Here is a 16,728-nt window from a genome sequence, read left to right on the forward strand (position 1 = left end):
AAAAAAAAAAAGTTCAATGTTTTGAAATAGTAGTCCAAATGATAGTCTTAGAAAGTTTGAAAAATAAAATAAAATAAAAAATAAATAAAATAAAATAAAAGTAATAAATATTAATTTAGTCTTAGGATGACTGTCTCCCAAATCTTTGGTAGATTTATACAGCCATACTTGTTAAGTATTATTATAATTATGGCTATTTTGCCTGCTTCAGTTTAGGAGTGCCCCTGTTTAACTGTCATTGGCTATTTACTCATGGACAGGGGCACTCCTAAACTGAAGCAGGGAAAATAGCCGTAATTATAATAGTTTATTAAGAGGAGTAACATGGGAGTTTTCCCAGAAATAATATACATAATACTTGTTAAGGTTTGGAGTATATTTTAAGGCTTCTGTTGATTCCAGGAACAACCTCTCTGACTTGTAGAAGCATCTGTGCATTACTTTTGTTTCTTTCCAATTGATCCTGTATGCAGGGATATCCAAAGCATGGTCTGCCAGACCCGACTTGCTATAGTGAAAGTGTCAGATATATTTTTTGTATTCACTGAGGTGGATGTCCACAGTTCTTCCTTCCTGTCTGTCCGTAGTAGGCTTGATGGCAAGAACAGGGCACTTCATAGACTCCTGGATGTGATAAAGGAGTGCATTTGTCCTTAGGTGAACGGATGAGAGTTGCTAATTTTACATAAGGTTTGAATGCTGTGCATAGTTGGTGTTTGTTAAGCACCCTAGATATCTTTTCAGAAATGCCTTTAATGTATGGGATGGTGATAGTTTTGTTGTAGTCTTCTGTGGTAGATAGATGGGATTTCTGAGTAGCATTTAGTATGTTATCTATCTTATCTTATGGGGATTATAACCATTGGTTAAGAAGGTGTGACATAGGTGAGAAAGTTCAGCAGTGAGAGCAATGTCATTGGAACAGATTGCTCTAGCTCTATGGGTTAGTGTTTTTAAGATACCATATTGTTGAGAAGGGTGATGGTGTGATTGTTTGTGTAAGTATCTCCCTGTATGTGTGGGTTTTCTATAAACCGAAAATGATAAGGAACCTTCTGGAAGACGTGTGATCAGTGTGTCCAGGAAGGGCAGGCAGTCATTGGCTTCTAGTTCCATTGTAAAGTGGATTTTAGGCTGCTGGCTATTTAGATGCACTAAAAATGTATTCAATGTGTCTGGGCCATGTGGCCAAATAGCAAACACATCATCAACATAGCATAGAGACTAGGTTTGAGAGTGGCTGTGTTGATAGCCACTCTCAAATCTACATCAAAGACTACACTGTACATCAAAGGCACATCTGAAAAGATATCTAGGGTGCTTAACAAACAACAACTACGCACTGTATTTAAACCTTATGTGAAATTGGCAACTCTCATCCGTTCGCCTAAGGACAGATTCTCTCCTTTTTATCGCATTGAGGAGTGCCCTGTTCATGTCATCGAGCCTACTATGACAGACAGGAAGAACTGTGGACACAAGAAATATAACAGGCACTTTCGCTATGGCAAGTCAGGTCTGGCAGACCATGCTTTGGGCTTTGGATACTCCTGCACACACAGGATCAATTGGAAAAAAACAAAAGTACTGTACAGAAGCTTTTACAAGTCAGAGCGGTTGTTCCTGGAATCAACAGAAGTCCTGAAACATACTTCAAACCTCAACAAGTATGGCTGTATAAATCTACCTTCCTTCCTTACCATGTGATGGTACAGTAGCCGTGAGTCCCCTTTTTACAGGGGGGGGGGGGTATGGCACCATCTAGTCCCCCCAAATTTTATCCGGGTTCCGGAACCAACACAGGCTGACGAACCTATGGCGGGGTCAGTATTCCTGGCTGTATTCCGTGTGTGTTCACGAGACCGGTTTGCCTGCTTGCGGGATGAAAAACCCCAGATAAATTGGCAGAAAAACCGTGCTGTCCACGCTCAAGACCGGCCAACTTGGGTATGGCTAAGGAAGATCCTTAAGCTCCTCACATCATCGATGGGAATCGAACCTAGGACACTCCTTCCCCAGGGATATAGTTGTGAAGCGCAAAGCCACTAGGCTAACCGTGCAGACATAAATCTACCAAAGATCTGGGAGACAGTCATCCTAAGACTAAAGTAATATCTGTTTTTTTTTAGATGGGCCTAATTAGGACTTTAGTGTTGCATGCTACAATTATTCATACTAGTCCCACTGTTATAATGGATTGTGGTTGTGTCACTACTGTAACAAACTTTGTTTGTATGCTCTGAAGATGCTGGATATAATACCAGTGAAATATTAGCGTTTAAGTTAATAAATAGTTATTTTCTTATCAATCTGTGTTCGCATCTATACTGTTAAAATCCAATCAACATGTGTGATGAACACATAAGCTTTTCCATACGATTAAATTTTCATACTCTGACTACTTAGCTTTCTGGACAATACTTGTTACTTTTCTGGCCTGAGCTTTATATATTTCATAACTCCTCTCACTCTTATTCTCACAATATTCTTTCCATATCATCATCTTCTTGCAGATCTCTTGCTTAATAAGGTTGTACATGTATTTTACTCCCAACCTATTTATTCTTCAAACACTAGGAATACATCCAGATACTGCTTCATTTAATCGCTTTTTCAGATTTCCATACATTGCTGACATTTTTACCATTCAGTAACTGATATCATGGGACCAAGATAGTATTCTCTTAAGTTGGTCATAAGTTACAGCTTTGTAGTTCAGCATGTAACCTGTTCTAATTGGAGCATCAATACAATTAGATATTTCCCAAGAAAGCACAGCATGATCACTGTCACCAACTGGTGGTAAAATAATCATATTCTTGACTGAGACCCCTTCCGATTCTATGAGCAAATCCAACACTCTTTGACCTCAAGTTCCTTCTTTCACATGCCGCTTGAGAAAGTTGTCTTGCAACAATTCAATAAATTCCTCTTCTTTCTTATCATGAGATTTCTCTTCTACCCAATCAGATTTGAAAAATTAAAGTCACTCATAAGACTAAATTGGTGATGCATTTCTTTATCCCCTGCAACTGAGCCACCGGGTTTGTAGCAACATCCACCATATATTTCATTCTGTTAACCTCCACTTCACACCAGATAGATTCAAACTCACTGCTACATGGGACATTGTTACCATCATTGCTTTCTTGCATTTCTACCCTAATTGGACTTAAGTCATCTGATATCATTAGTAGTACTCCTCCTCTCCTATCTCTTCTGTCATTTCTAAAAATAGTATACCCATTACACTCAATTCCAGTTACCATATCTGATTCTGATAGCCAGGTTTCACTAATGCCAATAATCTTAAGCCACATCATATTCAATAAAGCAACGAACTCAGCTCCTTTGTTTCTGATGCTCCTGTCATATCCCCTGAACTTCAGCTCACTAACCCAAGATACCATGCCTTCTCAACGTGCTGAAGCAAAATTCCTCCAACGCAAATGAGTCTACATTTTCTAGCCAAAGTGCATGACTTTCCACCTAAACAAAACACAAACCTATTCAAATATTCTTGTAACAATATCACAACAGAGCTTTCTGACATTAATAAACAGCACCCCCCCCCCCATAGACAACTCACTGGCTCCTATCAGCCAGCCATTCCTAACCAGGCTATCAAAATGGTGATGGTAAAAATGATATTTTCATTTTTTTTATTGGAAAAATGCAATTTTATATGATAAGATGATAAAATAATTTTTACAAACTTACTGGCTCTTGGTTTCTGCATTCGTTCATAAGATCAGACATTCTCGCCTCGAAACCAGGGGCAAAGACACCTGGATCAATTGCAACAAAACACTGGCCCTAAATTAAACAGGAAACATTAACCAAAATAGAGAAAAACGATCTTTTCAACATTTATATATATGTCTCATTTTTCGAATGCTGAAAAAAAAAAAAAAAAAAAAATATATATATATATATATATATATATATATATATAACAATTGTACCATCATTCTTCTTAAGAATGATGCCTTCATAAACAATTACACAGAAACTTAGATATCACTATATTGTCATACTGAAAATCATCATTCTGTGCTTCCTTTCTCTTAGAAGTTGCTACAGAAAGCATACAATAAGAAATAGGTTATGGAAGAGATATAAAGAGAGGGGTGGAGAGCAGATGCATGAAGAATATAAGACTCAGGCCAGGAGAGTGACTAATATTGTAAGCAAGGAGAAACTGGAATATGAGAAGAGACTGGCACTAAGATCCAAAGAAAATCCTGGGGGAATTTTTAGCTGTGTGGCCAGTAGGAGGAGAAATGTTGTGGAAGAATGATATTCTGGGATAAAAATGGGAACAGATGACTGATGCAGAGGACATAGTGGAGTTGTTCAATAAACACTTTATTGGAGTATTATATTCATCCTGGAGAAGTAAGTTTTAAAACTAGAGGGATAGGGTAGGTTCGAGGTTTAGAGGTGCAAGAGGACAGTGTGATCCACTGAGTATCCTGGATGTCAGTAAAGCCATAGGACTGGATGGTATTTCACCACATGTTTTGAGAGAATGTGATAAAAAACTGACAACTCCGTTGACCTGGCTTTTCAATGAAAGTCTGGCTACAGGAAAGGTACTCAAGGAATGGAAGGAAGGTAAGATAGTGCCACTGCATAAGGGCGGTAGCAGAATGGATGTGTCTAAATATAGGCCAGTTTGTGTTTCATCAGTAGTTGTTAAGATCTTGGAGAAATTAGTGAGGGACCATATACAACATTGGGCAGATGAGGGTAATGTTATCTGTGAGACTCAACATGGATTTGTTAAGGGGGTGCTCTTGCTTTAGTAGTATGACTGCCTTTTATAATAAAGTGACAAGAGCAGTTGATGAGGGAAAAGCATAAACTACCATTTTTTTGGATTTTGCAAAGGCATTTAACAGGATGTCACATGATATGTTGATATTTAAGTTGCAGCACATGGGTTTAGATGTCAGGTTAGTCAACTGGATTCAGGACTGGCTGTATGATAGGTATTAGGGAGTTGTGTATGGTGGGGCAATATCAAGGAGGAAGAAGGTTACAAGTGGGGTCCCACAGGGCTCAGTATACTTGGACCTGTATTGTTTAACCTTTATATCAATGACATTGTCAATGGACTGCAGGGGGATATTCAGTTGTTTGCAGATGATGTGAAGATGGGAAGGGTTATTAGTAAGAGTGCAGATGTGGCAACCCTGCAAGAGGATTTGAACAAACTAGACAGATGGGCAAATGAATGCTGCATTAAACAAATTGATTTAATACAGCAAAATGTAAAGTCTTGAAGTTTGGGATACATCAATGGGATGCTGCATACTCGATTGGAGGAGTGGTATACTGGAGGAAGTAGGGGAGACAAGAGATCTGGGGGTGGTGATTGATAGAAAACTGAAATTCAGGGAACATATTGCAAAGGTGGTGAAGGTAACCCAGAGGATTACTGCAATACTGGAAAGGAAGATGACCTGCAGAGATAAAAGAGTTATCGTTCAATTGTATAAGACCCTGATCAGACCACACTTAGACTATTGTTCTCAAATTTGGTCCCCAGGATTTGAAGGGAATAAATTAACTGTGGAAAGGGTACACAGGTGGATAACAAAGATGGTTTCGGGACTTTACAACGTTAGTTATGAGGATCAGCAGAGGGAATGTGGATTGCAGAGTTTGGTAGATAGAAGAAGGAGAGGTGATATGATAGAGACTTTTTATACTGTTGATAGGTGATAACCCAGGTAGTTACAGGATTGACACTATGGAGTTCTTTCACTTGGTGGAACAGCAGGAAGGAGCGTGACAAGGGGCCATCCCTAGAAGTTACGAAAGGAAGCTGTGAGCAAGAGGGTGAAGAGTGGTTTCTTTGCATGGAGGGTAGTTGAACCATGGGATGCATTGCCTGATAGAGTAGTGAGAGCAAGAATGGTCAATGATTTCAAGGAGTTGTATGATAGACTTTGTGTTTCATTAAAAAAGGACCTCCCACAATGAGTCTTTTGAGTCCATGGAGACCTGAATAATAATAATACATTCCTTGAGCTTTCATCGCTATCATCACACTACTACCACTGATAAGGTCTCATATTAATCTAGCAATGATAACCAAGGCCTATCTAGGGTTTCTTTCCTTCACCACCATCATTTCCTGATATGTTTCTCAAGGAATATACAATAATCAGGTTCACATCATTACTATTTTCCTACTAACTAATTACTTTCACAATAATCTGCAATTTTTTGACCTCATTAGATCAACAAATTGAGATTTGTTGATCAAATGTCTTTCTAGAGCACTACCGATTCCATTGTTGGATCTAGATCTTAGTCTCCCTCAGTTTTTATATGTCATCAAAGACCTGTTTACTTCACCTTTCTTCTCTCATTCTGTTTATTCTCTGATGATATCACCAATTCAGCATTCTCAAACCTTAAGTCCCCTCCATTACATGCTGTCTCAGGTAATTCTCTCTTAGAAGCAATATAAATCCCATTTCCTTCCCTATATGACTGTTCCTCCTTCCATTCCGTGTCCTCATAGTTGAAGTCCCCCCCCATGATAATTACTCATCATGCACTCATTGTGCTAATTTGCTGGCACATATCATCCACATTCTCCTTTGTACTCTCTGGCTTATAGTAGCAATAAACTATATATTTCACCCTATTAGTCTCTAACTCATACCAAACAGCTTCATATGACCTACCTTCCACATCTCTGTCCTCTTCATGTACCATTACTACTACTACTACTTATTTTTTTGGCTTCAATTCTTCTGCTATCATTAATAAAATTCCTCCTCACATCATGTTGCCTCTGTCTGTCCTCTCTGAAAATACTATACCCCTTGCATTCTATCCTTCTGATTATATCATATTCCAGCAATCAGGTTTCACTAATGTCTTAATTTTTGACTAAGCTGAACTAACCAATTCCAGAAACTCCTTCCTCCTTATTCCAATTCTGGTATTAGTATACATAAATTGCGGTATCCCATCATCCCACAACTTTCTCCCCACACACACCTTTTGTTGATTATTCCACTCACGTTCAGAACCTTAGGAGCTGCATTTAGCACATATGATCATGCCTTCATTCCATCCATACATACTTTAGTTTCCACTCAGCACTCCCAAACTTTCACTGAACAAAGCTGATGACAGCAAACTAAATTCCTCCTCCTCCTCACTTGGCAAACCTTGCACCACATAAACTACCACACCTCACAAAGCAACAATCTCTGCATCACTAAGTTCTGATCTCCAAATCACTCTTCAATGGGGTTTAGATAACCTTGTCAATTTCAATGCCTACGAAGCAGAGTTCTGCTGTATTTCTCACAAAAAAGAACATATTCTCCCAGGATTACCTTTGCAAAACATCCCAAACTCTAAATAAAATGCGATTTCTCCTCCTTGGTATCACCCTGACATTAAGCCTCTCTTGAAATAAACACATTATAGCTATTGCCTACTTGCATCCAAAAAATTAGGATTTCTCTTCACCTTAAGGCATTACTTTACCTTCAAGCAGCATAAAAATCACAAATCTGCCTGTCCATTGAGTACTGATGACATATTTGGGGCAATGTCCCCAAGAGTTCCCTAAAAATACTCAGTGCAATAAAGAAGAGAGCAATGAGACTGATTAATGACCCATCTCTGACAAGCATACTTCAACTTCTTTCACAATGGCATTTATTATCTGCTGTATGCATCTCACATCCTCTATGAATATTTTCATGGCAAATCTTCATCAGAACTAGAATCAATAATTCCCCACACCCTAACAAATCTATGCATGCAGCTGTTATTCAACATTCCTCCAGAGTACAACTCCTAATTCACATAACAAGTTTCTTTATCTCCTCCTCTTATGTGTTTCCCAGGAATACAATGCATACGCCTTCAAATCTAATGTGAACTAAATTCTTCCTTTCTCAAATCTCTTCCCATATGCAGTGCCAATGTACTATAAGGTTGACCAACCTACCAACCTCTTGTGTATGGGCCTTATACAATATGGCACAAAAAACAGTACTGAATAACTACAAGTATTATGAATTATATCAAAGTTCAGTATTTTTTTATTTTATTTATTATTTTTTTTTTTGCACCATACCATATAAGAAAAAAAAATTCATATGGATACATAATAGTTCATTTCTGGGTTTATAAGAAGTTCCATCAAATATAAAGAATATAAAAAAATTCATTTGCCATCAAACTGTTGAGGGTCAAGCCTGGCAGACAGTGTTATAAAGACAATATCTACAGAATCTAATAGAGAAAAACCACTGAACTTCATCAAAGTAAGATTAAACATGATGGAATTTTATCGAATTTCAGCTTCTTGGAAATCCAATTTAAATTACATATATTGTACTGCTAATGATGTCTCTGTGACAGGCAAAATATTGGAAGCATTAACTTATTGTTTAATGCCATTCCTTTCCTTCTATTCTTTTGCTTTATATTAAATTGAAGTTTTACTCTAACACAGTAGTTGTTTCCATAATTTTTGAAAATGTAGTTTAATGCCATTCCTTTGTGTGTGTGTTGTGCTTTATTTCCATTAAATCAACAAAAATGTGTGCCATGTTACAGGAAATGAAAGAGGATTCAATGCAAGAGATATAAAGACAATACATTGCTATTATATGATTACAATGACTGTTAAGTGGATATAAAGAAACTGTACCACATAAGGACTTGATCAGACAGAACATGGACCACTGTGCAGAAATCTTTGATATGTACAAGTGTGTGCTGAATGGCAATTCTGCTGTATAATTACGGTAATCAGGTTTTGGGATCTGGTTAGAGATTGTAACATTAGGGAACACAGCAGCACAGCCAACAGAGATCTCTGATCTTGAACCATCTGTATAGATGGGCAAGATATCAGAGTGGACTGCTTTGTATACATTGAACAATTGAAGAGTAGACAGATGAGAGAGTATGAGACATCTGTAGTTGACAAAGTGAGAGGTTGCAGGATGGTGCAAGCCCTGCTAAGGAGGAATGTTGTTTTGTTTGGTGTATATAATATTGTCAGCACTCATGCTAATAGTTTCCATAGCGTCTTTAATGTGCATACCAAAAGGACAGATGGAAGTCTGGTGTGTAATATAGGGTGCAATATAGGACCTCCCAACATAGAGAAATGAGACTAGTTCATGTAGGATGATCTGGAAGGGACTTTATTTTTAGGGAATAATTAAGAGACATATATTTTTGTCTACATGATAGAAGGGGTTCATTTGATTCAACAGTAAAGCTTTGAATGGATGATGTGCGAAAAACACTTGTAGCTAATCAGATACCTTGATGATAGACTGGGTCCAACCACCAAAACGTGCTCTCCCTTGCAGAACTGTAAACCTTGGACCCATAAATATGCTTTGTATGTACAAGACAAGTGCATGATAAATATGGAGCAAGGAACATCGATCAGCACTCCATTCGATAGTGGATAGAGTGTGGAGGATATTCAATGCTTTTTTGCCCTTATCCCAGAGATGATGAAGGTGTCTAAATGAGCTTTCTATCAAAGATGAGTCACAGAAACTTGGCTTCTGGAACTATGGTGATACTAGTTTCTCCCATGGTTAAATCAGGATCCCAGCAGAAGTGTACACAGATGGATTTTTCAGCACTTAACCTGAACCAATGAGAAAGAGCCCATGATGAGACATGATTGATCGCTTGTTGAAGTTGTCTTTCAATGACATGTTGCAGGAGTGACAGTAAATAGTGAAAGCATCGACATAAATACAAGTATCTACTGTGGGAGGAAGCTGTTCAGTAATTGAGTTCACTTTAATAGCAAAGAGGATCAACACTTAAGATAGAGCCTTAAAGGAACCCCCCCTTCCCTCTTCTTGTTGATAATGTAAGGCCAAGATAATGTACTTCCCTATCAGATGTGAAGAAATGTGGCTGAATAGAAAGTTCTTAATAAAAACAGGAAAGTGTTCCACTCAGACCAAAATTAAACAGGATTTTTAATATGCCAAATCTCCAGGCTGTGTAACAGGCATTTTCCATGTCGAAGAACATTGAAACCACATGTTCTTGTTTCAGGAAAGCATCTCTTATACAAGTTTCTAAATGGACTGAACAGTCCAAGCTTGACTGGTGTCTACAAAAGGTACATTATGTGTTGGAAAGAAATTTGCTTCTTTCTAAGTGCCAGAGAAGCCTTGCATTCACCATTTTTTTCCAAGACCTTTTTCATAGCCAGCTGGTCAGAGCAATGAGATGATAATTGTTGGCCTGGCTTTGGGATAGCAATAAAAATTGACTTATGCCAAAAGTCTAGAAACTCTTACTCTGTAAATATTCTATTGTATAGTAAGAGAAGGAAATCCATAGAAGATGATGGGAGGTGTTTCATCATTTCATAATGGATGTCATCGGGGCTGAATGCACTAAGGTGAGTTAGCAAAAGGGCTCTTTTGAATTCAATTCCTCTTTAACAAGTGGCCGATCATCTGGGTCTATGTTCTTGGTACAGAAGCTTAAACACTGTTTCTCTTGCTGCTCTTTCAATATTAAAATTCAGGAGAATATGAAGCTGTTGCTGAAATTCTGACAAAGCTTTCACTCAGAGTGTCTGTAATAACTTTGGGATCAGCAATAATACATCCATTACGTTCTTAGGTTGGCAACTACCTAAGAACATAATTCTGTATCTACCTTTCTTCTTCCAGATTTTATCCCAGATAGTTTTTGAACTGGATATTTCATTAGTCGATGATGTAAATAGGATCTAGGATTGTTTTTGATTCTAATGTCTCACATGACGTGGTTTGGCACAAGCATGTTTAAATGCTATTAAGTGTGTCTACAAAATATATTCCATGCTCTATCTTGAATTTTTAGCTGCTTGGCACTCTTGGTTCCACTAAGGTTTTAGATAGAGTGGAAATCGGGGTGATGTTTTTGGAATTGCTGCAGTTGCAACATGGACAATAAAATCTGTTACATGCTTAACTGCTTTATTAATGGGGATTTGACTGACAGCTTCAGTATTAAATTTAAGCATAAGAGGACATGGTTCCTGTGAAGACATAGTACTGAAAACAGAAAAATTATCACTTCCGTATATTTTTATATTTTTTCATCAACATCCCAAGTGAGCAGTGGAAAAATGGCAGGGGAGCATATTGCAAGATTGATTACCGAATAAGAGTAGGTAAGCATATGGAAGAAGGTATTTGTACCATTATTAATAAGGGAGAGGTGATGGCTGTTGAGCATTCACTCAATTATGCAACCTCGTTTATTCATGTTAGCTCTATTCCACAGAATGTCATGTCCATTAAAGTCACCCATTAAGGGTATTGGGCTGAAGCAGTTGTATTATGAGATTATCACGTTCTGTTTCATTTAGTTCAGAACCTGGTGGTAAATATATTGAGTATACTGTGATTAAATATCCCAAAGATAAGCAAATCACTACTGCTTCCTGAGTAGCATTAAGCTGAACATGATGGAATGGAGTATGACTACCCATGAGAATAGCTACTCCACCATGTGCAGGGCCATCTCCAATTCTGTCCTTGCATACAAGAGTGATACCTGATGGTAGGATCCTCAATGGGTTTTAAATAAGTTCCCTGCAGACAGAAACAAAAAGGTTTGTGTTTCTACAGCAGGTGCTTGATATCATTGATATTCTGGCAAAATCCACAGCAGTTCCATTGTAAAAACTTTCCTATTGTTGAGGCTTCACAGATACATGTGGTTTCGGGGAGGTTGAGGACTTGCCCTTATCGGGTTAATATTTCTCATTAGATTTTGGGATATATCTATTGAGAGTTGCTTTCAGTGGATACTGAAGCATCAATTTTTTCTGTGGAAGGGTATGTAGTTTGTTTTTAAGTGATAACCTAGCCATAAATTTTTTTCAGAAGTGGGTTCTCATTGAATGGAACCATTTCAGAAAGGGATTGTATATCGTGTGTTAGATGTACTCAACAGAAAAAGCCACGATCGTTCAGATATGGTGAAATTATCAAATGGCAGAATAGACATGCGAGTTTGAGTTGCTGTTGACATTTTCTTTACTCTCATTTCTCATCATAAAACGATCTCAGAGCAGGTATGGTGGTGGCCAACTTTCTTCTTGCATCCTGATATGATATGTTCTGTTTTTATTTTTTGTATTTCTTTCTCATCTTTTCATTTCTGACATGAATGGGAGTATACTGGGTGATCTTCCTGACAGTTTACACATTTAGCTTTCTTGGCAGAACAAGACTGGCTATCATGCTCTTTACTACTACATCGAGCACAGGTGGCAGAGCCACGACAGGCAGTTTGGGCATGTTCATATTTCTGACATTTGAAGCATCTTAGGGAATTAGGGATATACATTCGAACAGGACAATTGAGATAGCCTGTTTTAACAGATGTTAGAGGTTTAGGGGGTATCAAATGTAAGGTGATATTTCTGGTTGGAACCAGGTGACCATCCTTACAGATCATGATATGCCTCATAACTATCATCCCTGATTTTTCAGCTCTGAACATATCTCCTCATCAGAAACATCTAGGAGATCCCACTCTGAGATCACTCCTCTACAGGAATTGAATGTTTAATGGGATGTAACTATTACTGGTATTCCACCCATTGATGTTGCTCTGAGTAGTTTTTCAGAATGTTGTTGAAATGATGTTTCAACAAGGACATCAACAGAACATAGTTTCTTTACTGTTTTGGGAGAACCTGCCAACCCTTCTGTACCTGTTTGAATGAAGAAGGGTGACATTTTCCCTATTGGCTTTTCACCTGTAGCATGGATAATTAGAAAACCTGTTGCATTTATATTAGTATCATGTCTTTTATTTCTTGTTCAGAAGGTGTATCAATGGTATCAATACTTGGTTATGGCTTTGTTAGGGCCCACTAAAACAACTGAGGGTGAAGGATTCATGCTCAAGTGATTTTTGGTTCAGCACCAGAGCTTACCCCTCCACCCACCACAGAGCCACACATGGACACCCAATCTCTGGCAAGCAATGACTGCACTCAGAGATGAAATGCCAGGATTACCCTGGATGGCACACGAGCACCACAGCAAGGCTTAATCCCTGTCCCCCACACAATGGGGAAAGAAACTTACTGCCTCACTTTTCATTCTTGCAGGCAAGTCTACTAGCCAACTGATCCTGGTCAGGCCATCTAGGACAGTCTTGCTGAAGCAGAGGACAAAGTAATGAAAGACTACTAGGATCCCCCTTTCTTGATGTCCACGGGTCACACTGTACAGCAAACATGGCAGTAAGGCATTGAATCCCAGTGATGGCAGTCTGGAAGATAGGACATTCTAGTAGCAAGGCTTATACGTTGGTCATACATAACTGGTAATTGGTTTACGGAATTAACAACGCATATAAAGTATATTAATTAAAGGTAACTTTAATAAATAACTTCTATATTTCGGCAACGTCACGTTGCCATCTTCAGAAACATAAAGATATGGTATGTGCACGCAGGCACTAATAAAAGCAAATGAGGAAGAAAGTAAGAAACTAATATTGTTCCTAAAGTCCTAATGGTGCCCTTTGGTGGGCTAATTTGGTTGACTTGGCAGTTGGGCTGAAGTTCTCAAAATGTAAGTCTCCCAAATTTGGGGTAGTTTCATGTACCCAAATTTGTTGAGGTTAGGAACGTTTTTTAGATCTGCTGAAGATTCCTTGAATAATCTTTCATATTTAAACTTGCTGCGGTGTATTATTTTTGTTTTCTTCCAACGAATTCTATGGTGGGTATCTAAGGCATGGTCTGCCAGCCCAGAGCGGCTGTACTGGTGAAACCAGATGTGGTCTTTGTGTTCTGAAATCCTGATATTTGTTGTTCTGCCTGTTTGGCCAAAGTAGGACAATTTGCAGCTGCAAGGGACCTGGTATACACCAGGTAGGTCTAGGGGAAGTGGTTGGTCTTTGGTAGAGCGGATAAGGGATGCCAACTTTTTATATGGTCTGTAACAAGAAGTAAGGTCATATTTTCTGAGGATATTGGTTATTTTCTCAGAGGTGCCCTGGATGTAGGGGATGGTGATAGATTTGGTGTAATCTGTATTGTGGAGGGGGGGGGGGTTGTGGTTTATTGGTTTGAGTATTTTTTGGATTTTTTTGGGGTTATAGCCATTGGCTAAGAAAGTGTTGTGGATGTGGCTTAGTTCAGTAGTTAGGGCACCTAACTACTGAACTAAGTTAGTTCTTAGTTCAGTGATCTGAGCAGGTTAATTTTGCCCTGTTATATAGTGTTTTTATAACCCCATATTGTTGTGAGGGGGGAGGGATTGCTGGTGAATGTATCTGCCAGTATGGGTGGGTTTTCTGTAAACAGAGAAAACCAAAGATCCATCAAGCTGGCGGGTGATTAAAGTGTCTAGGAAGGGGAGGGTGTTGTTTTCCTCTTTTTCTAAGGTGAACTGGACTCTGGGGTGTTGGTTGTTTAAGTGTGTTAGGAAGGAGTGGAGTGAGTCTGAGCCATGTGGCCAAATAGCGAACACATCATCCACGTAACGAAGCCAAATAGTGGGTTTTTGTGGGGCGGAGTTTAAGGCTTTCTCTTCAAAGGTCTCCATAAAGAAATTGGCCAACGGTGGGGAAAGTGGTGAACCCATGGCTGTCCCCTCTATCTGTTTGTAGAACTTTCCTTGCCAAATGAAATAGCCTGAGTTCATTGTGAACTGAAATAGGGCTGAGATATCAAGAGGAAACTTGGCTTGGATGAGCTCTAGGGTTTCTTTGAGTGGGACATTAGTGAATAGGGAGGAGACGTCAAAACTGACCATTATGTCAGTGTGTTGGAGTGAGAGGTTTTCTACACTGGCTTTAAAGTGGGCTGCGACTATGGGACGTAATGACACATTTTGTTTATGTATTTTTGGGAGTCTGAATAATCGGGGGGGGTCTAGAGTTATAAGGTTTTAGTTTGTTAGTGACTTCCACAGGCTAAGAAGTGACTTTCTTAAGGAGTCTGTGGAGAGTTCTAATCTGAGAGCTGGTAGGATTATATTCAATAGGGAGGTAAGTAGTACGGTCTAGTACTAAAGCATTAAGCTTACCTTTGTAGTCCTTTTGATTTAGCACCACAGTGGCGTTTCCCTTATCCGCTTTGGTGATTACTATTTTTTTTTTTTGTTATTCTTCGTTTCTTGTAGGGCTGCATATTCGTCTTTGGATAAGTTGGTTTTTGGAGGTTTGGCTTTAGTGAGAACACCGACTACATCCAGTCTGACGTTGTTGGCGATATGGTTACGTAGGTTGCGAATCCCACGTTCTATTTGGATCATGATTTCTTCGGCAGGTATTCTTTTAGCAGCTAGGGCAAAATTGTGACCACGTGCAAGTGCAATGAGTGCCTCAGGCTTTAAAACTACAGACGAGAGGTTGACTACTGTGTTGAGTGGCAGCTGTGGTAAGGAAGTAGAATTCTTTGTCAGGTTTTCATATTTTTTCAAGTGTCGACTTCGTATTTTTTCGAACTCTTTTCTTGCCAATGCGCATGAGATGTCATAAAGTATCGTCCAAAGATCATGGCCGAGTGTATTCTAAAGCTCTTCACCAAAGCGGATAAGGGAAACACCACTGTGGTCTAAATCAAAAGGATTACAAAGGTAAGCTTAATGCTTTAGTACTAGACCGTACTACTTACCTCCCTATTGAATATAATCCTACCAGCTCTCAGATTAGAACTCTCCACAGACTCATTAAGAAAGTCACTTCTTAGCCTGTGGAAGTCACTAACAAACTAAAACCTTATAACTCTAGACCCCTCCCTCCGATTATACGGACTCCCAAAAATACATAAACAAAATGTGTCATTACGTCCCATAGTGGATGGCATTGATTCCCCCACATATAAATTAGCCAAACATTTAGCCAAAACGCTCACACACTATACTGGCAACACACCATCACACATAAAAAACTCAGCCCACTTTAAAGCCAGTGTAGAAAACCTCTCACTCCAACACACTGACATAATGGTCAGTTTTGACGTCTCCTCCCTATTCACTAATGTCCCACTCAAAGAAACCCTAGAGCTCATCCAAGCCAAGTTTCCTCCCGATATCTCAGCCCAATTTCAGTTCACAATGAACTCAGGCTATTTCGTTTGGCAAGGAAAGTTCTACAAACAGATAGAGGGGGACAGCCATGGGTTCACCACTTTCCCCCACCCTTGGCCAATTTCTTTATGGAGACCTTTGAAGAGAAAGCCTTAAACTCCGCCCCACAAAAACCCACTATTTGGCTTCGTTACGTGGATGATGTGTTCGCTATTTGGCCACATGGCTCAGACTCACTCCACTCCCTTCCCTAACACACTTAAACAACCAACACCCCAGAGTCCAGTTCTCCTTAGAAAAAGAGGAAAATAACACCCTCCCCTTCCTAGACACTTTAATCCACCCGCCAGCTTGATGGATCTTTGGTTTTCTCTGTTTACAGAAAACCCACCCATACTGGCAGATACATTCACACAGCAATCCCCCCCCCCCCCCCTCACAACAATATGGGGTTATAAAAACACTATATAACAGGGCAAAATTAACCTGCTCAGATGACAAGGCCCTAACTACTGAACTAAGCCACATCCACAACACTTTCTTAGCCAATGGCTATACCCCAAAAAAATCCAAAAAATACTCAAAACCAGTAAACCACAACCCCCCCACCCTCCACAATACAGATTACACCAAATCTATC

The 16,728-nt window shown here is 39.1% G+C and overlaps 1 protein-coding gene across 1 annotated transcript in view; it reads right to left on the minus strand.

Annotated features, from left to right (window-relative positions):
- The window catches only part of LOC150095595 (uncharacterized), a 199,497-nt gene that overhangs the window by 37,766 nt on the left and 145,003 nt on the right, over positions 1-16,728 (minus strand). The window contains exon 9 of the mRNA XM_090409759.1: positions 3,721-3,816. Coding sequence (XP_090265885.1) covers positions 3,721-3,816 — 96 coding nt within the window. The remainder of the gene's footprint in view (positions 1-3,720; positions 3,817-16,728) is intronic.

This window comes from Typopeltis vanoorti, chromosome 20 (assembly GCF_054136105.1).
Source record: "Typopeltis vanoorti isolate ZY-2024b chromosome 20, IOZ_Tvanoo_1.0, whole genome shotgun sequence".
Taxonomy (NCBI): domain Eukaryota; kingdom Metazoa; phylum Arthropoda; class Arachnida; order Uropygi; family Thelyphonidae; genus Typopeltis; species Typopeltis vanoorti.